The sequence below is a fragment of the Mesocricetus auratus genome, unplaced genomic scaffold (assembly GCF_017639785.1).
Source record: "Mesocricetus auratus isolate SY011 unplaced genomic scaffold, BCM_Maur_2.0 Super-Scaffold_100015, whole genome shotgun sequence".
Lineage (NCBI taxonomy): Eukaryota > Metazoa > Chordata > Mammalia > Rodentia > Cricetidae > Mesocricetus > Mesocricetus auratus.
In genome coordinates, this window is record NW_024429198.1 from 46,543,674 (window position 1) to 46,570,108 (window position 26,435).

Sequence of the window (26,435 nt, forward strand, 5' to 3'; positions counted from 1 at the left end):
CCCTATTCAGTGACATATCTGGAGATACATTAATTAACCTTCCTTCCTTTTTTCTTTTGTTATCTCTTTCATGTTTCTTCAGCAGAGTCTCATGTAGCCCAGGCTAACTTCAAACTGGCTCTGAAGCTGAGGATAACCTTGACTTCCTGATTCTCCTGTTTCTACTTCTCAAGGGCTCAGATCATAGGCATGTACCATCATGCCTGTTTTTCTTTTCTTTTCATTTTCCCCTTCATTTTATATGAGGCTAACTTCAGTGAGATTTTAAAAAAGATAACTGACAACCATAATCTGGATCTGGTGTTAATTGCTTTCAGCTCTAGGAATTGAAATGATGTCACATCTTTTTGTCTATAATTTGTTTCCATATCTCAATTTCACTCATTCAGACTATTTAGTGACATATGTAGTAACGGGTGCATCTTTTTCTATTTGTGGTATAGGATAGGTTATTATGTTAAAAGACTACATGCTCTGAAATAATTGTGTCATAAGCAAGAACTATATGACCCCGGTCACCTGCAACTCCTTGATAGGTCACCAGGACAGAAATGGGGTAAGGGCAATGGGAGCAATCTGAGATTTGAAGCTCTTCAGTCCCAAAATATATTGGTAGTTCACAGATAGACCTGTGAGACTATCTTATATGCAACCAAAAGACAGACACACTTGTTACAGTTGCAATGAGGAAGAGTCCCTGACTCAAGTAGATAATCATGACTCTGCATCTATCACTCACCATTTTGGCATTGGTACTCCTGTCAAGGGGATCTATAACTCAGTATCTGACTGTGAGTGCTCTAACTGGGGCTCTCACAATGTCTTATGATGCCAACTACAAAGATATGGCCAGGCAGGTTTGGAGAGAGAATACTGGCAGAAGAATATATTGTGCAGCTCAGTAGCTTGTGGGCAATGACTGAGGAGTGAAGGTCTACTCAGAATCAGGGATACTGGGGTTGGGCCCAGGAGCTTCTACTTTGTAAGGTGCTCAGAATATTTTTAAACATACATCCAAGGCTGAGCTCTCTTGGTCTAGAGGAAGTCAGGCAAGGAATGAGCCACAGATACATATAGATCTTTTAAAAGCTAGTAGCAGGAAGATCTGGACTGAACAATACAGTAATAAAGCAAATAAAGTAATGAAAAAATAATAGTCATAATAGCCACACATGTTTAATTTTAACACTGCATACATATTAACTCCGTACAATGAAGCAGCTCTTAATATACAATTATTTTACAGAAAAACTAAGGTTTAGGGAGGATAGCAAATTTGCCCAAAGTCATTCGCCTGCAACCTGGACTCAGCCTGATACAAATCCAAAAATCTAAGGCTAGCAGTATCCAACATAGGAGAGGGATCAAGGTTCAAGTATCATAGCACAAGATGAAGGCTGTTAATGATAGGGGAGGAAGAATATGTGAATATAGTCCATATTTGCTCTTCATGTGCTATGCACACTGAACCAATGAATTTAGAGCTGGTTGGTAATTATGGGTGTGAGAAGGCAAGGGAATAACACAAAAGGAATTTACAGTACAGTTTTTTTTTCTTATCCAGGACAGTTGAAAGTCCATGGGACAATTCAATTCCAAACAATTTTGTCTTTGATAAATAATGCAGCATGAACATAGACTACTGGGAGTTGAGCATGAATGATAGCAATTAAGAAAATGTTAAAAAAAGAGAAAGCTTTGTGGATACCTACACTCAAGTGGTCAAACTTGCATTTCATCCTGGAGAATGCAGAATGATTGCAACTCAGTAGAGGGCATTGACTGGTGCGTAGCCAGGACAAGCTTCAAGGAATTCATAGTCAGGAACTGCACTCTGGGAACGTAGGACTGTGTCTGAGAAGCCCACTGTGAGTGGAGGGAAGGGCAGAGTCCAGGACAGGAGTGGGAATTAAAGGCGAGAAACCCTTCAAGAGAAGACAGTAGGTGTACACTTTGGCCACCTCTTAAACTGCTGAAGGACATATTAAACTTATTTTTCTTCCTGAAAAGTTCCCAAAGTTTCAGTCCTGAGGAGATTGGAATGCTAAAGCAAATGTCCTAATGAGGTCTCTATGGTGCCAGTTGATGTAGTAAATGCTGGAAAGGCATGGCAATTCCTGTAATCCTAGGATTCTGGAAGCAGAGACAGGAATCCATGAGGCAAGATGACTAGCTAGACTAGCTGAATTGCTGAGCTTTGGGAACAAATGAGAAACCATGTCTTAATAAATGCAATGGACAGCCATCAAGAAAAACACCTGATGACAGCCTCTACACGCAAGTACACAGCAATGTACATACTCCTGCACACACATGCAGCCATAGAAATGCACACACACACACACACACACTAATTTAAAAGTCAAATGAGGAAATTAATCTTATCATATATTATAATTCCACAAAGATATCAAGTAGCCAAATTTAGCTTCAGGGGTTATGATAACATATTAATACATGAGTGAAAACCTTGTTAAGGAGCACAGATCTGGCAGATCTGTCTAGACTAGTGACTTTTCCCACAACCATCTCAACAGAAATGTATTTAGTGCTGGAAAAGAGTCCCTCAAACCTCAAACTACTCTAGTAAGAAACACCAGCCTTATCTGCAGATTTACTGTCTGCGGTGCAGGGAGGAGAGAGGGGGGAGACAGAGACAGAGAGACAGAGAGAGAGAGAGACAGAGAGAGAGAGAGAGAGAGAGAGAGAGAGAGAGAGAGAGAGAGAGAGAGGAGAAAGTTCATTCCCTATAAAAAATTTAATTCCACCGGGATGGAATAAAAACTAATTTTTTCATGCAATTATAAATGCCAGTGGAACATCCCCTGGTTCACACCTTAGTTTCCCTCTCAGTTGTTTCAGCACCAAGATTATAGATGTTGCTTTCCCTTTGGGTTGCTTTCCTCTTCTTTCTTGTTTTTGCCACATTTGTAGCTTCTGCCTCCTTTTCATTGCTTCCTTTAGAACATTTATTTACTAGTGTCTAATGTGATACTCACCAAGAACTCTCTACATCCTTGACTTACTAGTCTCTCGCCTATTTGAACTCACTCCTATAAAACTGATTAATCCTGAGTATTCCTTTCTTTCTGGGCCTCTTTCTAAACTAGAACTTCTTTATTGTCCTTTGTATAGAGCTAAAAAAGGAAAAAAGTTACTATGTTGATGGGCTTTTTGCAAAGCCATTTGTGTGTGTGTGTGTGTGTGTGTGTGTGTGTGTGTGTGTGTGTGTATGCGTGCATGAGTGTCTGTCTGTCTGTCTGTTTTCAGTCAGGCAAGAGCACTGGCTCTTCCAGAGGCATTCTCTACCTTGTTTTTGTTTTTTGTTTTTGAAACAGCATCTCTCACTGGGTCTTCAAAATAGAGGAGCTGACTAGTGAGTTCCATGGATCTGCATATTTCTGCCTCTCCAGCCATGGTATTACAAGCCCAGACAACAATTCTCAGACAAACAGACAAGCAAACAAACATGGGCTCTGGGGGATGGAAGTCATAGTTTACCCTCCTGCTAAGTACTTTACCAACTGGGCCAACCACTTACCCCTGCTAAGGTATGCCTGTTACCATGGTATTTTGCAGCCAGTTGCCTGCCCTGGAATTGTGCTCTCCACATTTGCTAACTTGGGCATCTGTATTTCTGTGGGTTTTAGCCTCCTCAGTATAAAGTGATCATATCTTTTACATTCCCAGCTCTCTGGCTGCCAGAGATAGTGCCAGGCAGATGTCTGCAGGCCTCTGCCTGCCTTTATCCCAGACTATGCATCAACATTAATTAACATAATAAATACTATTAGAGCTTTTCTATGCTCCAGTGATGTGAGAGTTTCATATTCATAAAGCTATATATGTACAGGTATATATATACATATATATATTGTGTATTTAATAGCATATATATATACATAGTAACACTTTCTCACATTTAAGTCAACCTATGTATTAAATGATATTGTTAGGACAATGTAGTATTTTGCTGTCATTCTTTTGCTGCCAAAACTAGGCTAAATAATAGAAACAGAATGAAGTGTTTGTCTCTCTGAAACTGCAGGTTCTGATCAAGGACGGTTTACAATGCTATAAAATTCTTCTTGATATGGAGATCATTATCTAAAGTCATTTTCCTACATAGGACATTCCAACTTGACGCTGACCTTTCCTACTGCTTAAGCCTAATACGTTTGAGAACATCTGGATTTCTATGACTTCCTTTCATTTCTTATGAGAAGAACCACAGCTTAGGAAGGGATTTGTAAATTAAGAGTAATTGCTTGTTTCTGAAAGGATACTTCTTTGTTCTTTGTTTCAGGCATCAGCATGCCTCTTCACCTGTCTGCAAATGATCATTATTTTATCCCTGATTTTAGTAGTCACCATCTCTACGTCTTAAGCAATAGAATAGCTTCATAACCTTGGATAGAAGGTTTTATTTTTGCATGTGAGCATGTTCCTGTGTGTGAGAGTACATGTGTATGGTGTGTACACATACATGTGGAGGACAGAGGTTAACTCTGTGTGTTCCCCAGGAGTACACCTTGTTTGAGACAGAGTCTCTCACTGCGACCTGCAGCTCACAGAGTAAACTATGATGATTGCCCCGTGAGTCCTAGGATCCAGCTGTCTCTGCCTTCCCAACACTTGGATTACAAGCCCTTGTCACCACACCTAACTTTTTAGTGTGAGTGCTGGATGTCACACTCAGGTCCTCATGCTTGCAGAGCTGTCACCTCAGCCCTGATAAAGATTCTTTTATCATCCATTTTTCTTTCTGTGGTGCCTGGGATCAAATACGTATCCTCTAACATGCTAGGCAAACACTCTACCACTTAGATGCATTCCCATCCCTAACATATCTCTGGACATAGAAAAGCATTAACCATAAAATGAAAATTCATTGTTACTATAATATCATCATTTCTGGTCACCAAAGAACAATTTAATAGGCCATAAACTGAAAACACTGAAAAATATATACATCTCACCATGGACTTACAGTAAGTATGTAATATGATATAATCAATAATAGACAAGTAATTTATTTTTTTTCTCTGAAAGAGATTTATTTGACTTCTTAATTTATGTGTATATTTGTGTATTTGTGTACATAACTGTGAGTTCCCGTGGAAACCAGAAGAGAGTGTTGGATGCTCTGGAGCTGGAATTATAAACATTTGTGAGCTGTCTCCTGTGGATACTGGGAACTGAACTCAGGTCCTCTGGATGAGCAGGTAGCACTTTTAGCTGCTTAGTCACCTCTCCAGCCCCCTCAGTTTTAATTTTCAAGAAATGTGGGAAAATCACGTGTCTAGGCATTACACTAGAAAAGACCAATGGTAGATAAGCATACGAGGTAAGCAACACCATCAGGCAGCAGAGAGATGCGAACTAAAACTGCAAGAGGCAGCACCATCTCCTGTCCATTCCCGGGGTGAACTGGGGTGCCTGGGAGCTTCAACACTACTGAGGAGTTTTCAGGTGGTCTATTGTACAGCTGACCCCTTACCCCCTTATCTAGCTGTCCTGTTCCTGGTTTATTCAGTAGACGTGAGACCATGCCCACAAAGAGACTTCACCAGGAATATTGGCATGGTCTTCACTATCAAAGTGGTCCCATGCTACAAAATGCCCAAAAGACAAGAACAAGGCAATTTCTAGACAGCTTTGTAATCACACCATGGAACATTATATAGAAGAGAAACAAACTACTGATATATGTCGTCACTTAAAAATATTATGCTATGTGAAAAAAATGGCCTAAGTGTGTGCATGGTTTCATTTACAGTAAGTTCAAAAGGAGACCAAAATAAACTGGAGGTCTAGAAATAAGAGAACAGTTGGCTGAGTATGGTGGCTTACGTCTGTAATCTCATCACTTGATTAGCTGAGACAGAAGGATTGGGAGTTCAAGGGCAGCCTAGACTGCACAACAAAACTGTCTCAAAAATGTAGGCAAGAAAGGATGCTCAGTATTACAGGACAGGGGTAGGGGCTGGGATTGATTGCAAAGGGGAATGAGAAAACATCTGGAGTGTAAGACTCATACTTTACTTTTGTTGGCAATTACAGAGGTCTAGCCAATTTTCAACAGTTTCATTAGAGGGAACACCAGATAGAGATTTGGACATTTTGTTGTGTACAAATTAAGATATGTTGCTATGTAAACAAAAATGGTATCACTAAACACTATTTAGAATGTTTTCCTATATTATAGGTATAAGAATATTGTAAAATTCTTTTACAGTTATTTCATAAGTTTTTGCCTTCCTGGTTTTCAAAGAATGTTGGCAAAATTACTGTACCTTGTTTCATTAAACTAAGGCATGCTAATTATGAACTTCAAATACACAAAAATAAAACAGAAAACAGTAACAACAACAACAACAAAATCCCACAAACAAGCAAATGAACTACAATCACCACTAACAAAAACCCTCTTGGACTGAACAAATATTAAATTTTTAAAGATGAATGTCATTGCCACTTCAGACCAGTAAGGGGAGCAGTTACACTTTGAGAAGAATTTTATCTCTGCCATTGAATTACTCTTTCAGGGCACTTTAATGAGAGGGGGAGAATGGACTATTGGGTGTCATCGAAATGGAAATGACAGATCATTTGAATGCAGGAGATAAATACAGGGAACATTGACCCTCCAGATTTCTTCTAACCTCAAGGAGAAGGAGAAAAACACTTGCAGATGAGCTTATTGGTATAATATGTTCCTGTGATTCAGGCACCAGGAAGATATTAAGGAGAACAGCCAAATTAACTGTGGGGTGCCACACTTTTCTTTGTTAATTATTTCCACACAAGAATAACGCTTTACAATCGCTTCTTCTATCCATGAATTGAGACTTCAGAGTTTACTGTGGACGTAGGAAAGCCTACATCCGTCTGTGGGAATTCAGATGCTTGCTGAATTTCTACAGTTGAACGATAGTAGCAAAGGCAGGAAAAGAACTTGGACCCTTGCAGCATACATAATCCAGTCTCTGTTGAGATCAACAGGCTGTGATTCTTAAGGAAATATAGAGTGCCACCAATGCTTGGATAATAATTAACTGCCTTCTTTGTGCCCTGACTTTGACCTCAACAGTAAAGCTGTTTCCCAGGGTTGAAGCCCATATTCTGCAACCCACAGTGCTTGCTAATTCCAAATGGGCTTCACTCTCATTAAACACAACAACCATAAGGGCACTGAATACAGAAAACAAGTCTCTTCCAGGAACTATACCCAGAAAGGATCAAGAAAGCTACCCAATGAACGCAAAGCTATAGGGTGCAAGCCCAATATGATAGCCCCTAGGAAGGTAAGCACAGAAGCTGATGGGTTGCAAATCATACTCACTCCAACAACTTTCATTCAAAGCAACCTTCACTTCAAGAGCAGAATCTGCTGTCAATATGTAAAAAGGTATTAGGTTTATATAGGGGCTCTTTGACTAGCTGGAACGTTTTCTTCATGAAATTTCAAGGAACATTTCCAGTTCAATAATTCCTATCCCCCCTGTAAGTATGGGAACCAGAAAACCCAAACTTTAGACTCTGTCTTGCACATCTTATCAAGATCTGAAATCTGAGATTCTGTGGAATACAGAACTGGGATTGCGGTTCAGTAGATAGCAGCATGTACAAGATCCTGGGTCCAGTCTCCAGCAACGGGTCTAATGGTGTGCAACTACCTGTAATCCCAGTCCTTCTGAGGGGCAAGAGGGTGGATCATAAGTAAAGGCTATCCTCTGCTATACGTTAAGCCTGAGGTCAGCCTGGGCTTAGAGATTCTGTCTCAAAAACAAAAAGAACAACCCAAAGGCCACTGTTTGGTCACCTAGCAGAGGGTCTTTTTTGTTTTTTTGTTTATTTGTTTTGTTTTTCGAGACAGGGTTTCTCTGTATTGCTTTGGAGCCTGTCCTGGAACTCACTCTGTAGATCAGGCAGGCTTCAAACTTACAGAGATTCGCCTGACTCTACCTCCTGAGTGCTGGGTTTAAAGGTGCTTGCCACCACTGCCCGGCTTTAGCAGAGGGTCTTGAAAGAGAAACAAGAAAAAACATGTAAATGAGTCACTACCACCTAGTCTTAATTTTGAGTTTACCCCTCACTGACTTTCTTTCTAGCTGTGTGGGGAAGAATAAATAAATGAATATCCCAAAGTTTAGTAAAAATCTACAAGATACATAAAAGGATGGGAACGAAAGGATAGAAAAAATATACAAAGAACCTAGAAATCAAACCCCAGATTAAGGCAGAAGCAGAAGGCAGAATTGTTAAGGCCAATAGGCATAAAATGTATAGGTGTTGGCTGTGGAGAGAAGTGGTTGGTTTCCTTGACAGATGCAGGATGAAGATGACGACAAGTCAGGAAAGAATGAAATGGAAGTTAAAGTTCCAGGAGCTTAATGCACATCTAAGGAAGGACAGAGGTGTATTTTTTCTTAAATATGGAGACAGGGTACCCGGTCTACAACCATGTTAGAAGCATCCCAGGATGCTCCCCACAAATGGGGAACGCAGATGTGCTTGCACTTTTGCAGGGCTCCCTCACATCCCAAGGGGGTTCTGTGTGGGAGGGAATGCTCAGGTGTCCTGCTGCAAGGTAGAGAGTTGGGAAAGGAACATACAGAAGAAGGCAAGGAGCTGGCGTTGAATGGCATGTGATTTGTGTAGGGGCAGAAGAGAGAGGAATTAGCTTTAGGACTAAGCAGAGAGAGCACGATCCTCTGGCTTCCCGGACTCCTAATTAGTCTCTGGAGTTGTCCTCTCACAGAAACCGAGGGTTTCGTTCTGAACTGGCAGGCTGTCCTAATGTTTCTGTATTGTTTGTGGAAGACCCTTATATTCATCATTCTCTAAGGCCTTGAGTAGTCGCTAGCACCTGGCAGTCATCAGTAATGAATAATCATTGCTGAGTGAGTCAGCCATGTTCCCACATGAGGGATATGTCTTCCATTAATTAAAACGGGAGTCAATAATGTGCAAAATTTAGCCTATATTTTCTTTATTACTGCCATTTGGCAAATTGAGAGTGAGAGCTCTTGCAATTTAAATCTCCCTCTGAGGAAAGTTTAGCAACTGTCAAGATAGATCTTGGCAGCTCTCTCTTGGGTCCCCAAGGCTCACTAAGTATTTGAAGAGGACATAGCCTTTTCGCCTAGCGGCTGGTGAAAAAACCTGTGTCCACACATGAGAAGACATTGCCCAGTTTATTATCACCAGGAGATTACTTACTGAGACTTAAAACTGAGGCTCAGTAGCAGGCAACCTGACTTCCTTTCACATGGCTCTCACTTTACTTTTGTTATTCAGGAACATGGCACAGGGAGTGGCTGCAGAATGGCCTTGTTGACTATTCTGCCTGGGAAGAACTAAGCACCAAGTGGAAGACCAGGGTGAGGTAGGAGTTGTGGGTCTAGGATGTGTAGAGAGAATTAGGAGCCAGAGGGATTTTGTAGGCCACTGTCCTATGAACAGTAGCGTGCTGGAGTTGGGCTGACCAGTGAGAATATATGACCCTGGGGATAGCTGACAGCGACTTTTAGCCAACCCACACATTTCTGTAATACTGACATGAACCTTGGGGGAGGGGTCCCTGGCTGTGATTCTGAAGAGAAAAGACATTTTTTATCTAAGCTAGGGTTGAGGATGAAATTAGAATTCTTGATTATAAGGCTGTCCCATTTCTGGATCCTACACTGACCAGCATTTCTAACTGTTCCCTTGGCAGCACTGGTGGTTAGCCACTAGCTAGGTTGTGTAAGTCCAGATGATGAAATCATGGGTTTTAGTTGTTCCAGAATTCAGGGACCTGGATGTGATCTTGCAAAGCCATCTTTTTAGAACCATCTATCCTTGCTAATTATGAAAAGTTATACATATTCTCTTGATTTTATTCTCTATGGTGACTGTTCCATGACTTATCAGAAACAAATTATTGGACACAGTAGATTTCCCTATATCCACCACTAAATATATATTCTTCTCATTCTTCCTTTCCCTCATTTCAGGAGAAAGCCGGTTCTGTTATGTGTGTCTGAAAGTTCTCTCTGTTATCTCTGGGTGCATTCTTTATTTCTAAGTTTTACACTCAGTTCTCCCCAGGAAGCCCTCAATTCTGCATGCACTCTCCTTGTTTTGAACACTCTATACCTCACTCATGTCTTTCTGTGTGTCATCCCCATGCACACATCCTTCCAAGCCACAGCTCCTTGGCAGTGGCACCTATTTCTGGAATTATCTGTGTACTTTGTTTTCTCAATGTTCCTGCTTGTACTGATGGGAGGGCTCCCATTTTCATTACTTTAGAAATCCTACTTATCCTCAGTTGATCTCTCCCACTAGGAATATTTCCCACCTCTTCTAATCACATCGAATAGGTATTTGCTGTATTGCCTAGTATTTCATATATTGTATAACAGATCACTCACCACATGAGAGTTTTGTCAGTCTCTCAGCTTACAATCTACCTACACAATGAAGACAAGAGTGTTTTACTTGTTACCAAATCCCTTATGCAACAATCATGGTCCATGGCTTTCTGTTTATTGAATGAATATATAAATATATATAGTATCTTATCCTGAATAAGATCAATGCCGTGGAAAGGCATCAAAAATAAGATTTACACTTGTAAATTTTTTAATATTTCAAAAATAATTGTTTGTTTCTTTCTTTTTATTTAAATTTGAAACAAGCTTGCATAGGAATTGATTCTTTTCTATAAAAGTTGCTCCTGCGGCATGATGGGTCATATTGAAATCTCAGCACAAAGGTGCCTGGGCAGGAATACTTCTGTGAGCATGAAGTCTTTGGGAGCTATATAGTGTGTTCTGAGCCAGCTAGGATACCTAGTGAGGTCTATCATAGAAAAAAGAGCATATGTTCACACATCCCTCAACAGTAAATTTCAGATGGCTAAAATAATGGGCTTGAAGCTGGAGGAAAGGGAGTAAAGTGTGAATTATGAGAGTCAAGATTTATTTAAAGCAATGCAACTTCATTACTTTCAGTACTATGATCATCCAATAAAGTCTAAGGACGCATTTACTTAATGACATGGATCTTTACTTTGTAGTTGGATCCTTTTGCCTAAACAGCAAGATATGCCTGAGCCCTGGAAAGATTTTCGCATGAGTTACAAGCCATCTCCTTTTGTGCTCACCCAATCCAAACCTTACGGATCATCCAAATAAAATTTCAGACTAGACCAAATGATGTGTAGAAGCAATATATGAATTGATAAGGTTTAACTGGATTCACAGAAGAAGGCATTTTGAAAACTTAAAAATTATAGTACAATGCCCCAGGAAAGCAGTATATAGTTTAACATAAAAATATAAAATAGTACCTTTTTCCCCAAATATGACAAATAGTACTATTCTCATGTTGGAAAGATATCTGCAAAACCTCTGGTTTCCTTGGTAACTACTTTTGGATTTGGGTCCTGGTCTGCTGCCCCTCCTCCCACACTTCATGTAACAGTGGCACCTGGGCTGTGATTTCTGGTGCTTGGTGTCACCAGACAGGCACTCAGTGAAGTCTGCAGATGTGCTACTTGCCCTATTTGGCTACTAGAGGAGGATGTTACTCACCCATTCTGGACACATGCTTCAAGGACTTTACTGGCCACCATTCTGCCAAACAACAGAAGGACATTTCTACGTCAGCACCACAGTCAAAGGCATTTATACAATTTTCCACAGGAAGATGACTCCAAGACTGATATTTGACTTGTAACAAGGATGGTACAGGGCAGGGAGTCATAAAACAAAGCATTTCATCTCCCAAAGAGGTGACAGGTTAGGTGTTTCTTAGGAAATATGGCATTACTTTCAAACTATGCCACACACAGACATGTCTTTCTTTATCACTCCTTGTCAGGGAGGAGGCTGGGAAGTTGGATCTGGAAATGGCTGCCCCCGGGATAAGGATTTCCCTCCAGTTAGCATTTTACTCCATAATCTACCTGCACATTAACCTGTGGTTGTGTTTGCCACTTAAAGCCACTTTATCAACCATACTCTAAGGCAGGCCCCTTGTCCAGGGGTAGTTTGTTTGTTTTTTCCTTAGTAATGCTTCCCTTTCCTTAGTGATGTGCATGTCTTCAGGCAGGCCAGGTTGTGTCTTTCACACACCTGAACCGTATCCAGGTCCATCTAGTACAGAGAGTCTGACGTTCAGTATCAGCTACCTTAGTTTGCAAGGGCAGGAAGAAGGAATGAGCTGATATTCAGGATGAAAGGTAAGTGTTCCAAGGGAAACGACCCATGGTCATTGACTTCATCCAGAACCAGTGCAAGTGTACTCTACAGAGAGAACTAAGAGATTTCTTTTCATCCTAACAAGAAAGATGGGCTTCTTCTGCCACGTGGAACTGCTCAAATGGAGCATAGTTATATGTTCAGTCATCAATGGGACAGGTTCAATCATCTACGGGACAGGAGAGCCTTTGCCCATGAAGTCATTGTAGCTCTAACACCTTCTTCTTATCCTTATGGAGTTCTAATACTTTCTTATTACCTCATGAATATGTTATAAATACTGCATTATAATACATTCTATACTGCACCAATATTTTACATAATACTAATTATATTTAAAATATATCCTATATTGTCTTTGCACTACATATTTGGCATACAAATTTAAATTTTTGCCCCCTGAATGCTTAAAAGGTTTTCTTCAAACTATGTTGATTCAAGTATGAACAGGTACTTTAGTGCTCTGACTTAAGCCATGCTAAGGATATCCCTGCTCTGTTCTGCTCTGCTCCATTTAAATAACCTGCTGCCAGTAAGACTCGCATCCAATATTGCTTTTTCCTTTCCTAATTGAGACCACAAATCCTTGCTGGTCTTATCTTTTTAATCAGTCTTCCACCAAATTTCATTTGTGCAAGACATACCAGGCTATATTGTGTCAGTGAGGTGCATTTCTGGCTTTAGGGTCATTTAAAATACACCCAGGGGATTTCTGAGTTGCACTGTTGAAGCATCCCAGTGTAAGGTGTCAGCAGTTCCACTGACTTAGCAATTTCTGCATTCTGGATGGAGGTATTTATAAGTCATTTATACAGCTCATCAATAAGTTATAGTCCTTCAGTACAGCTGATCCCCACAGGTGGGAACCTGAGACGGAAACTCGCTGCTCCAACCTACTTTAGTGTCACTGTAACTAGGCTTTACCTGCTCATCTGTGTAACAGCCACGGGATGAAGGTCACGCCTCCTTCATTTAGTCATGAGAGCACTATTAGGACTACAGTTCCATGTCTTCCTCCACACATTCCCACAGCACAGTATCATCATTTATGCTAACCATCACTCAGTGATGGAAAGGAGTTAAATTACTGCAGAAAAGGAGATACTCAAGTGTCAGGTACATCTACTCCTTTATCTCTGATGACCCTCTGGTAGTTCATATCCCGATGGCACAGTGGATTATTCTCAGTGAGTGTTGTTCTGAAGCTACCTGGCGTATAACGATCAACCTTGTTCATAAGGATGTGGGAATGACATGTGCTTCCCTCCACTTTCTCAGTGGCTGGGCAGAATGTCGCTACAAAGTCAACCATCTGATTTTATTTTATTTTTTTAGTGATTCTGGAAACGTAACATTAGGACACCTGGGGACTTGATTCTCTGCCCTGGCCCTAGTTTGTTTCCTCACACATCACAGACATGACCGTATTAGATAATGTGCTTCTCCCACGTTGTACACTGGAGTGGTGAAGTTGTTGAATGCCCCGATGATCCAGTTTTACTCCTCCTTATAACTTGCCCCAGTCTAGTTTAGAGTCAAACTTTGATGTAGGTGGATCAAATTAAAAATATTGAGAGATACATATCTTTGAAGATCTGTAAAAAGGCAGAAAAGTTTTACAAACTGTCTTCAAGGGGAAAATGATTGCTCTCATTCCTTAACAATAATAGAATGTAGGATTCTTCAAAGGATTTGCTCACCTCTGACTTCTAAATAATTCTTACTCTGTGTGTGTGTGTGTGTGTGTGTGTGTGTGTGTGCACGTATACACACAGGTGTCCATGCAGACCAAGAGGGGGCATCAGATTCCTTGGAGCTGGAGTCACAGACATGGGTGTTTTGATAGAGCAGCAATCACTCTTAACCGAAGAGTCATCCCCAGCCCTCTATGTGTATATTAATGCATTAAAGTCTCAGTGCAAACAGTCAATACACACTGACTTACTAGCTAAATGATCATTTACTAAATATTACAGGTATATTTCCATGGTACACCTCCTGTCGAATGCATGTTTTTATATTGTGCTTGCAACTGAATGTGGTGTTAAGTTTTACCTGGTGACCAGCACAATAAATCAAAACAGGATTTTTCTCTGATGTCCCCATCCTTTAATCTGAATTATTCTGTTTTGTTTTCATGTTCAGCAAGCCGCACCGGCTGAAACTTGATGTAAAGGCCACAGTGAGTGAATATTTCCATTGTTATGATGGAAAATCATCTAAAATAACCATCACTTCCCCCATTATTATCTGGCGGATCAGAGAGTTTAACGAAGCTCAAATATCTTGATGAGGCACAAAGAGCTCATTCTCAGGTAAGAGAAACAAATATGACTGTATGTTTTTTCTCTTGAAAGAATTTGGAGTAATCCCCTGACCACATGATCCATTAATAAAGTGATTAGTCACCATCTCTCACCCCCAGGAGAAGAGACAAGGACAGGAACAGGTTAGACAGCCTCCCAAGGCCAAGCAGCCATCTGTTGAAGCTGAAGCAGATTATGTGTGGATTTCCAAAGCTGCCTTCTCAAGATACCATTTAAAAACCTTTAAATGATGTGTGTCTGTGTGTCCGCACATGAGTCATGAAGGTCAGGAGCATTGGGAACTCTGGAGCTAGCACCACACGTGGTTGTGAGCCACCGAACATGGGTGCTGGGACCTGAACTCAGAGGTTCTGCAAAATGTCCTTCGAGCCACTGAGCCTTTGCTCCAGGTGCCACTTCCCATAGCCTTTTCCTTAATACTGGGCCAGGTTTTGCTTTTATAGACAAATCATTCAGAAATATGATTATTAACAGTCTCTTACTTACAGATGCTTAGCTGTGAAACAAGCACAAGTGTCACACCAGCAATGTGTGGGTTCCTTTGCTGTCCAGTGTTTAGTTGCCAGATTTAAAAGTGTATCCTGACACATCTTTTGAAATACTGATATGATCTTGATATAACTCCTCTCCTGCTCTTTTAAATTGCTGCATATACAATTATTTGATTAATAATAGGCACAATAACAGCCTACAGGGACTGGTTGTTACAAAACAGCAGGCATGCTATCCTGGGCTTTGTGTTGTCCTATGCTTCACATCAAAGAAATTTCACAAGAATACCTCGGGGAGAAAAGCTTGAGTTTCCAGACTGGGACTTTCTTTAACAGTCCAGACCTGAGGTCGTAGCCCACCGTCCCCAGTTTCAGTTCCTCTGAAGTGAACAGAGAACTTAAAATCACAAAGAAGAATTATTTCAGTCTTATTTACCACTCTCATAGAATTCTATAGCTTTTGGAAATCCAGCTTGATAAATCTCTTTGAAACATAGTCATAGAAGCAGCAACTCTCTTTTATATACTTGCATGTCGGCCTGCCGTTAGTTTTCATGATTTGTAACTGCATTATTAGATGGACAATTAACACAGAAGGGCTGGGAATGAACTTAACTTACACTTGGCCCATCTATAACAGCACCGGCAAGGCCCACATTTGCAGGTAGCCTGGAAGGTTCTGAGGTTGAGTTAGCCAAAAGCACAGCTCAATGTTTGGAATACAAGTAAAGAAGATGATTGTCTCTTCCCCAGAGACTATCAAGTTGTTAACAGTTCATTAGGGACAGATAGGGCTCAATAGTTGGCTGTAGGCCCACTCTCGTGCAGGGCAAGCAGGGATTTAATTAGGTAAATCTGAAGAGGAGGTGAGCACAAAGAAATATTGTATTTGATATTTTATGTGCGTATTGCATCAACAGACTTAATGCTAAAAAGGAGAAGGGGGAAGACACTGAGTGTGGTTACTTTTTTCTTAAGATTGCAAAGCTAGGGTGAATCTAGAATTTGATGCAGTGTAATGTTCTCTCTCCTTATCCCATTGTTCCTTGGGATAGTGGTAACTATATGGCTTGAGTACACTTGCCAAAGCTTAGAGAGGGGACGGGAAAAATTAGAGTGGTTAGCAGGAGACCAGAGTAACAGAGAGCAGGGATCTCCAAATGGCTGAGATCATCTTAGGAATTTTCAAAAGATCCCATGTATTTTTTTTTAGTTAAGCCAGGTATTTCTGGACTTCATACTTCACTGATTCAACACAAAGAGGTTTTCAACAAACACATTTTGCTTGGCGATACTGCACAAAGAACTGGTTTTTGTGGTTCTGAAATTGAGAGATCCTAAAAGGGCATGACCTCTAACTAGAAAACAAAAAACAACCCAGAAGAACCTTCTGGCCCAATGATGCCACCAGGGAGCCAAGGGCAGGTGGAGCTGGAGGATGTCTATCTATCTATCAGGGCAAAGAGCAAAGCCAGTGCAGTCATACAGCCAACCTCTTACTCCTGACCCTCTGGATAACACAGCTTGTCTCTCTCCAGTCTCTCTCTGGCTAAGTCTGTTTAAGCCCCAGTTTCAAGGAACTTTGAAAGGGAAAGTTTATAGCAGCTGTTCTGAAATGCCCTAGAAGAGACCTTGTTTTCCTGTAAAGTGAGAGTCATTTCTGTTTGAGTTGAACCCTTCCTCCATTTCTTTCTTTGACATTTTCCAAGGTATTTCTTGCCAGAAGAAACCTAGAGGCATACTGAGGCTTCTCTGAGTTCATAAGGATTTCATGAAAATTTTAAGATCTCAAATGGCTGTCCCTTTCATGGGATTCTGTTCAGTGTTCTAAAATACTTATACCCAGGGCCATTACTTTTCTACACTTTCAAAGCCGGATGTTTAGGCTTCCGTTATCTGCAGACACAATTATTGCAATAGTGTGGTTGTACAGGTGGGTGAGATGGCAGAAATGGTATCATGCTTCAGTAATGACTTTAGACGGTGATTATAAAAGAAAGATCTATGTGTCACGACAGCAAAAAGGTGCAGGCCATATGAGCAAACAGTTCTGTCTGTTTTGTGGAGATCACAGAATAAGTTAATCAGTTAAAAGGAAGTTCAAATTCAACAGAGTGAAGCAGGCTGGGGCTCAGGAGCAGTGTTTGTGACAGGCATGCATTTAGGGCATCCCTAATAAAGCCACACTTCATTGTAAAAGGCAGTGCTCCTATGTGCCACTCTGTCAGCAAAGAGAGTGGTCATGACAGGCTCCCCGAAGGAGGACACAGCACATACTCTGTATCAGGCACTGGGGAGACATGCCATTATGGAGGCCGTGGATGGGACAAGTTCAAGAGGCAGCCTCAAAAAGAACAGCACTGCAAAGGCCAGGACACCTGAGTCTCTGGTTCAGACTGTCAGCTACCCCATGGGTCTCCCAATCCCTCCATCTACAAAAGGTCTTCATGTATATCTTTGCCTTGTAATTCAAGGTAAACAGTTCTCAAGGTCGGTCAGTCACAATTTTCCATATTATGCCATATCTAACCTTGTTTTCCATAGTGCTTTCCTAAATCTGGCCTCATGTGATGCTGATGGCTACTGCATAGGTACAAGGGACTTTCAGGCTGGCATGCTAGCTGGAGTAACTCTTGACACATCACCAAACAGAAATTTCACTGTTGGCTCTGCCAGGTGACTTATTGGGTAAAGGTGATTGCACCAAGCCTGAATACTGGAGTTTGATCTCATGCCCACATGATGGAAGGTGAGAACCAACACCAAAATCTGTCCCCCAACACATAGTTGTGTGCCACTCCCTCTATGACAAAAGGAATAAGAAGTCTCTTTCTCAGTTCTTTCACTCTGAACTATGCTGGATTTAATTCAGAATGTATATGTGTATGAGTGCACGAGTGTGTGCATAGTGTGCATGTGTGAGTGTGTACATGTATGTGTGTGCACAAGTGCATGTGTATGTGTGAGAGAGTGCGTGAGTGTAAGTGTGTGAAAGTATAAGTGTGTGAGAGTGTAAGTGTGTATGTGAGTGCGTGTATGCATTCGTGTGTGTGTGTGTGTGTGTGTGTGTTGCTAGCTTTAACCTCTCTTGAACTTCTTCACTTCTCTGTTCATGGCTCCAAACTCAAGCTTCCACCAGGGTGGCTTATTGATGGATCAACGCAGCTAAACTTAATGAAATTTGTAATCCTTTCCACAGCTCCTCAGTGGTCCCTTGCACAGATGTGTTTAACTATTCAGACAGCTCTCCTGCATTTCATGCACATGACTCTGGCATATCCAAGCACCTCTTTACCACACTTTCTTCTAGCCCCCCACTTTCAATCCTTTCTCTCTGTATCTTACTCTATTTCTTTCTTTTAAAACATTACTTTTACCATCAGCATTCCAGCCACGACCTTTAAGGAAAAGCTGACCTGTTGCATCTGGCTCCAAAATCCTGCCATCAATCCATTTTCACGTTGGTTTATCAAATTAGTTAACTTAAGAAACGGTTTACCTTTTTGAAACCCCTGGTTTACTTTCCAATGTGACAGGAGCCAGTTAAACTCTACGCTCAGCTAAAATAGGCTCTGTGCTTACTCACGTGGTTCAGGACTCTCCCACACTAAGTCCAGAAGTCCCCAGGCTACACTTCCCTCTCTCCCAAGCTTGAAAGCCTGGCCCTCTTCCTTCTGCTGTGAAAGTTCCAGTCTTTCTTGAACAGGCATTCTTGATGGCTTCATCTCCACGTGTACAGGCCGTCCTCTAAACTACAGGAGTTGTTGAATGTTGGGGAGGCTGGTGACAGCACAGAGGTGAGCTGCTGGTAGGCCAGGTCCTCTAGCTTCATCAACTCACTTACTTCTTAACTTTACCAGGTATTTCCTCTGTCCTCACGGCAGCACAGGGATGCTATTGACATGCCTAGGTTACAAAGGGCCAGTACAGGTCCTATCCATTAATCCCTGCATCACCTGGCCAATTGCACCTACAGTGGTGTACATCTGCATGTGTCAGTTGTCTCCACCCCTACGTTGTCATAGGGAAAAGCACTTTTCTGCATCAGTTGGGCACCTAGTGACAGCTCCACGAAGCCTCCCAGAACACTGGGAACAGTTTAGCCACAAAAGCCACATTACCTCTGACAGGGCCTTTCCTGCTTACTACAGAGATCTACCATCTTTTCCGTATTCTGTTGCAGGACAGACTATGTACTGTCACAGGTCACAAAAGGGCTAACCCTGGAAACACCTGCTCCATTTTTACATTCATTCAGAGTATGAAACAGATGATGAACAAGATTTCAACACCAGAGTCTCTTGCCCTCTCTTCTCCCTTCCCTTCCTTCCTCTTTCATCATCTTCTCCACTCCCCTCCTCCCCTCGCTCCTACATATTTCCATGTATTCCTTCATTTCTGTCTTCCTGTCACTCCCAGAGGCAACATTTGTTTTTGCTCATAGACAGTGCATATCTGGGTTTGCTATTAAACTTCCTATGCTAAATACTAAAACATAGATTATATAAAACAATCACACATTGCTAAACTTGACCATGACACTACCATGATCCAGAGACCTAGATATCAGCTTCTCCTGGTGGGTGTCAGGTCACTTTTCCTTCATAACAACTCCAGAAGAAAACTCCAACCATCTCCGTATCACATCTGAGGTGAACAACCTGAGCACAGCTAAGGTCACACGACCCTAAGGGGCTCAGTGAGGGTTCTGTCCTGATAATCTATTCTGCTTCAAAGTACAGTCCACTCTTCTAACCTTTGCTCTTGACTTCCTCTAGGAACAGACAGAACATTGTGGCATCCAAAGGGCAGATGTGAAATTAGCTTCCTTTCTTTTGAAAAGGGCTTCATACATAGTAACAGAGGCAGTGAGCATGCTTCCAGTATTATCATAGACTTTGCCTGAAAGCAGTTGCCTGACCTTTAAGAAGTGAACCTCTTGGGGCCGTATCTAGTTCATTTGTTAAATGAAAAATTAGCACCAAATAATCCAGGGAATTTCTCCTAGACACGAGAGCTTCTATAGTTTCAAGGAGGCTGCATGACAGGGACTTCAGAGTTACAAGCAGTAGGCTTCTCAAATCAGCACAGCACATGACTGTCAGTCCATAGCAGTGGCTTACCTCTGAAGCTTCCTGCTTGTCACCTTGTGCTCTGCTGCTTCTGACAGGCAAATAATGCAACCCACGTTCTACTGGGAAATATAGGGATCTGATCTTTTTGCCACATGGTGCACTGTATGATCCAGAGCAAAGGCTCAGTTCTGAGTCCTTTATCATCTTTGAGTGAGTTGGGTGTGAAATGTACCTTCATGTCTAATGCTGTCTCTGTGTAGACTGGCTGGGAAGGTACTGTACCCAATTAAAACATGTACTTGATTTAGGAGGGGTTTTGAGCTCTGTAGTTTTGCTTGTTTGTTTTTGTTTTTCATTTTCACCACTGCTTTGCAACCAACACAATCCATATCAGGTCTTTGGATCTGAAATAGTCTTGTCTTTGCACTACAAGTTCAATTTTATAGGCTTTGATGAGGGGGAGGTTAGTACTGGTAACTTCCAAATCTCCTTACTGTCTCCAGTACACAGTGGCACTTACTTCTTCCAAACAGGCACAGCACTTCATGTTTCCTCTTACAGAGTGCATCAGTCACTCACTGGACATCATAAATTACTCTCAGATTCCTCACATGACAAGCATCTCATCATTATTCTTCAAAGAATTTTCGAATTCAGTCACTTCTTCCATTCCGTGGGTCCTTCCCTGGTTCTTACCACCATTGTTCTTTGTCTAGATGACCAGCACTTCTCAACCAGGGCTCCTGACCCCATTCACAGGGGGTTCATATCAGATACTCACATTTTGACTCATAACAGTAGCAAATTACAGCTAAGACATGAGGAACTATAATAAAGGATCACAGTATTAGGAAGATTGAGAACCAAAAGCCTAGATGATTTCAGTAATATTGAAGATATGTCTTTGCTTGATAGGTAGTAGTTATTTCAAATTTAAGATATGCAAATAGAAAGCTCCTTCTAGGCTCACCCCCAGCCCTCCCCTACAATGTTGGTCCTCATTGCAGCTCAGCTAATAGTGACACTGCCTGTGACTTGCATGAGTCTTTGCCATTCCTCTTTTATCTGTCCCTGGTCTGATCCATTGCTACTTCAAAACTCTGTTTAACTTTGATACTTTCTCATTTTTTCTACTGAACTCCCTTTGGTTTGAACCATTTCATTTGGTTTTCTAATGGCTTACTTCAACATCTTTCTAAATGCTACCTTCTTCCCTCTTCCTTTTCTGAAAATCTCTTCTAAGTCTGAGCACTTAAGGAAGAAAAGCCACCCAATTTGCTTGTTTAAAATTCTCTAGTGATTTGCCATTGAAGACAGCATAAAACCCGAACAGTTACATACAGCTGCATAAGCTCAGGGCTGCTCATGAATTTGCCTGTTCCCCACATTGTCACCACAATTTTCCCTTTGTCAATCAAGTCCGTCATGCCTGAGGGACCTTGAACTTGCTGTTGCCTCTTCTCTCAAATATACTCATGGTTAGCTCCTTCAGACCTGTTGGGAATCATGTCAGATGCCGCCTCCCCAGAGAGTGCTAGCTAACATGGTGCCCTGTGTATAACCACCAAATTCAATTTTGCCATTCCCAACTAGATAATGACAAGCTGAAAATGGAAGGCCACTGAGGAAAGTTGCTTCCAACTAGACAGAGTTTGCACAGTTTAGTACATCTCCATGAACACTGGTTTGGGCCTCTTGTGTATCCACCAGTACTGGGATTTACAGTGGTTCTTTTCCTGGAATTGACGTGGTTCTTTGTATCTTCTGTTTTCCGTGGAGTTTTACCATCATGGTCACACAGCAACAGAGTGCAAGTTGCCCTCACTGAGCATCCCTGCAGTTTGCGTCACCTGTCTGTTTGATTGTAGGCTTTCTAACAGGTGGGGGTGGTCTCTCACTCCGGTTTGATTTTAATTTCCCTGCTAATAGTGATGCTGAACATTGGTTTACACACTCACTTGTACATGCGCTGCAAGCTGAGAGCGCGTAGATGTTCATCTCTCCATTGTCTCCAATTATACGGAGAAGAGAAAGACGGGACATTAAAAGGAAATGCTGCTTGCCTCTCTGCTTGTCTGAGATGTGGAGCCACAATTTGCCTGCCTAACCCGATACTGATTTCTAGAAATATAGCATAACATTACGGCATTTCCGTAGAAGGGGAAGTAGAAACATGGCTGCCTTGTTTTATTTTAACCTTTCTAATGCTTTATTAAGAATATTTTCAAATATATGAAACTGCAAGAAAACCTCAGAAACCAGAGAGCCTCACTCCTTAATGTCATTACACCCTTCTCCACTTCAGATGGAGAAAATGGTGCCAACATTCCCCTGCCTGGTAGGCGGGCACCAACTGTCCCAAATGTTTAATAAACTCCAAAGTCAGGTTTGACATTCTGCTCACTTCTTTCCAGTATACTGGAAAGCAGGTAACCTGGCAGATAAAATGTGGACATTTAGATTTTGTTGTGGTAAGAACACTGAATGTGGAATCTACCCTTAAACAGGGCTTCACTGTACAGCAGAGTATTGTTAACTCCATCTACAATGTTGCATGTGGCAGACCTCCAGAACTTCTGGGCTGGAGGAGAAGAAATGAGTTGCTAATAGCTGCTGTGTCTCTACTGATTTGAAAGCTCTCAGTTGAATATTAGTTTCAGTCCCTCTGTCCCCCTGCTCAAGATCACTTAGGTGTTTAGAGGCATACTCGTTCTTTGCCTTCTGCATAGACTGGTCATCAAAGAAAATTGATATAGTATCACTTATGGCATTATACCATGTTCTTATATAAATTCTGAAGTTAAATAGTTTTTAAAAATTCTAAATTAGTCACATCTTGGTCTTGGCATTTCCATTTCCATCACTAATATGAATATGCTCTCTCCTATCTGTCATCTTATATGCAAATCTTAACAGGCAGGGCAAAGCTCTTCCTTTGACATTTTCTCAGGAGTAACAACATTAAATTTCATTTGATTCCTGACTTATCCTGTGACAGATCTTCCAGTGTTTAAACTAACACAACACAGAGGTCTTCCAAGAAAAAAATGATTTAAAAACTGTGCAAGCTTGCTGAGGCATCTCTTTGTGGCATATGTTTCTGCAACCAATCATTGTACAATTTTTCAAACATAGGATAACAAAGTCTGTCTTCCAGGATCATTTAGCTTTTCTTTAAGTTTTATAATCACCCAAAGTCCCCTACCAATAAAACTGTTGCAAAGCAAGTTTGCGAAGTGCTTCCTGAGACATTTGGTGGAATTCAAGTATTGCAACAATAACTTAAAAACCAAGAACAGGATGAGAGTGGTATTACACACTGAAGCCAGGATTTTGTTCACATAGATTAGGAAGGTGCTATTTAAGATTTCTGCTAAGGATCTATCTATCTATCTATCTATCTATCTATCTATCTATCTATCTATCTATCTATACACATATACATATATATATTACTATTATATTTAATTTAGAAACAATCTTATTATCAATCCCACTTCCCTCTCATCCTCCTATGCCTCCCAGAGAGCTCCCATACCATCCCCCAACCACACCCCAGGGAGATCATCAAAGTCTGTCACATCATTTGGGGAGGACTTAGGCCCTCCTTCTTATATCTGGGCTGAGCAAGTATCCTTCCATAAGAAATGGGCTCCCAAACTTCATTTGTGCACTAGGTATACTGTTATAGGTTCCATAGACTGCCCAGGCCTCCTAACTGGCACCCACATTCAGAGGACTTGGTTCAGTCCAATGCTGATTCCCCAGCTTTACGACTAGGGTCAGTGTGTTCTCACTAGGTCAGGGCAGCTGATTCTGCGGGTTTCTCCAGCGTGGTCTTGTTCACCTCTCCTCTCCACAACTGGATTCCAGGCAGATAGCTCATTGCTTAGCTGTGGGTGTCTGCTTCTGCTAAGAATTTAGAAAATAAAGTAGCTTGCTCTCTTTTGATTTGTTTCCTCATACAGAGGGAGAATTATTTTCTTTTTTTTTTTGATAAGCGCTGGAAAAGTAAGTTAAATTGCAGGAAAGGGTTTATAATTTGCCTTAAAATTATTCTGTACTTTTGCATCGGGTTAGCTAAACAAAGCCGATGAGGACTTCCTTGCATGTTCAGAAGCCTCAGTGTTTTATCAATTCTATAGTCACACCCCTTTATATTCTATTTATGTTAATCCGCAGAATTATTTTACAGATAAATCATTATAATTGCTTTTAATGATGTCATTTAACTAGTATTTTACAAAACAGTTACGTATGGGTTCAAGAAGAGGTACATAGTTTTAGATATGAAGCATGTTTAAAACGATACAGCAGAGAGTGTGCAAACATGTCTACTAAGGACACTTTGGTATCACTTGATAGCTTACAAATGCCTGTGTAAATCCTGGGAAGTCTGTGTGCAGCTGTTTCTCTTGAACACAATAGCTACTACTGTTCTGCTACGAGAAGGCCTGGCTGACTTTGGCACTGAAAAAGGCAATGAATATAAACTCGCAACATTCTTTGTAAAGAGAACCTGTTATTTACTTAGATTTAGAGGCTTCTATATCTATGTGCTTGGCTTCAGCTAGCAGAATTTCAATGATGAATTCTGTGATAGGTGAGGACATGCACATGGTATGTTGTAATCTCTTCCCAGCCCACTACACATGCCTACATCACTTCAGACTCTGGTCTTCCATTTCCAGTAGCATGTAGGCTGGTTCTAGTGCAGACAATACCGTTTTCCTTGCATTTATGTGCATATTATTTAAAATTAAAAAAATACTTTCATTAATTAAGATTCATTTATTTTTGTTTTATGTGTGTTAGTGTTTTGCCTGCACACACGTCTGTGTACTCTGTGCATGAAGTGCCCACAGAGGCCAGAAACAGATATTGAATCCCATGAACTGATTACATATGGTTGTGAGTCTTCATGTGGGCGTTGTACAGGAAACCCTGGTTTTACAAGAGAAGCAAGTATTCTAATTGTTGAACTATCTGTCCTGCCCCACTTTTATTATTTTCAATTGTATGCATGCTTGTGTCCTGGAGTGGAGTTACATACAGTACTGGAGACCTAACTCAGCTCCTCTGCAAAAGCAGACTGTGCTTTTGACTTTAACCTCTGAGCATCTCTGTCACCCCACATTCATAATCTTAACGGGAGGGTACCACAGGTCAACAAGTGCAGTAAAGATGGACTGATCTGCGAAGTACAGATGTTGGTATTGTGCCGAAAAGGTCATAGCATCTCTTTGAGTAAGCAGACTCACCCACAGGCAAACAATATCAATCAATCATGGGTATGAGGGAAAATTTCAGAAAGTATCATTCAGCCCTTCACTTCCTCTAACAATCCAATCAAATCATATAAATTAAATGTTTTTCAGAAATTCTTTTTACACCATACATAACTTTTTGCTGTTTGCCCTTGATTTGTATTTGTATATAATAAATATTTCATTGATGGGTCTACAATAAGTGAATGAATGGATGAAAAACATTTCCAACCTGATATTTGATGTCTTCATTTAAATTGACACAGTTTTCATTGTAGGATTCATGGCCCTGGAGTAGATTATAGAAAATTCCTTAAACCTGCTAAAGTGCATCTGGGTAAGGAATTGCTACCCTCCTCACGTATGCTCGTCTGTCTTTGGGTGTCAGTCGATCTGTCTTGTAATCCCACCCTAGCAGTCTTAGGGATGCCTTTCCTTAGGAAACTCTCAAGGCCATGTTTTGAGGTCACTTGCTTCTACACTCGATGAGTTTGAAGGTGCTTGGAAACCAAGCAAATAGATGCTGTAAGAATCCACTTTGTGGGGGAGTACAGGGAAGTAGCTGTCCCTCTGGCATCATCAGGTAAACAGGCCAGCTTCCCGGCCTGAGTTCCAGAGCCTGCAGATCGCCTGGGAACTGCACAGAGCTCCCAATCCCGGCGGGAGCATCAGGTAAACAGGCCAGCTTCCCGGCCTGTGTTCCAGAGCCTGCAGATCACCTGGGAACTGCACAGAGCTCCCAATCCCGGCGGGAGCATCAGGTAAACAGGCCAGCTTCCCGGCCTGTGTTCCAGAGCCTGCAGATCGCCTGGGAACTGCACAGAGCTCCCAATCCCGGCGGGAGCATCAGGTAAACAGGCCAGCTTCCTGGCCTGTGTTCCAGACCCTGCAGATCGCCTGGGAACTGCACAGAGCTCCCAATACCGGCGGGAGCAAAGCACCCCAGACTCCAGATCTTCTCTCCCACCAACGATTCCAGGAAAGGAGAGGAGGCTGGGAGTACAGGGAAGTAGCTGTCCCT

At 41.4% G+C, this 26,435-nt stretch overlaps 1 protein-coding gene and 1 long non-coding RNA gene across 9 annotated transcripts in view; one reads left to right on the forward strand and one right to left on the reverse strand.

Moving 5' to 3' along the window:
* The window catches only part of LOC110343440, a 286,166-nt gene that overhangs the window by 172,775 nt on the left and 86,956 nt on the right, over nt 1–26,435 (forward strand). For all 7 annotated transcript variants that reach the window (XR_005881688.1, XR_005881684.1, XR_005881689.1 and 4 more), the window contains one exon: nt 14,400–14,569. This is a non-coding gene — a long non-coding RNA (uncharacterized LOC110343440). The remainder of the gene's footprint in view (nt 1–14,399; nt 14,570–26,435) is intronic.
* The window catches only part of Chst9 (carbohydrate sulfotransferase 9), a 241,840-nt gene that overhangs the window by 91,214 nt on the left and 124,191 nt on the right, over nt 1–26,435 (reverse strand). For both annotated transcript variants that reach the window (XM_040757868.1, XM_040757869.1), the window contains one exon: nt 11,586–11,627. In XM_040757868.1, the coding sequence (XP_040613802.1) occupies nt 11,586–11,627 (42 nt within the window). The remainder of the gene's footprint in view (nt 1–11,585; nt 11,628–26,435) is intronic.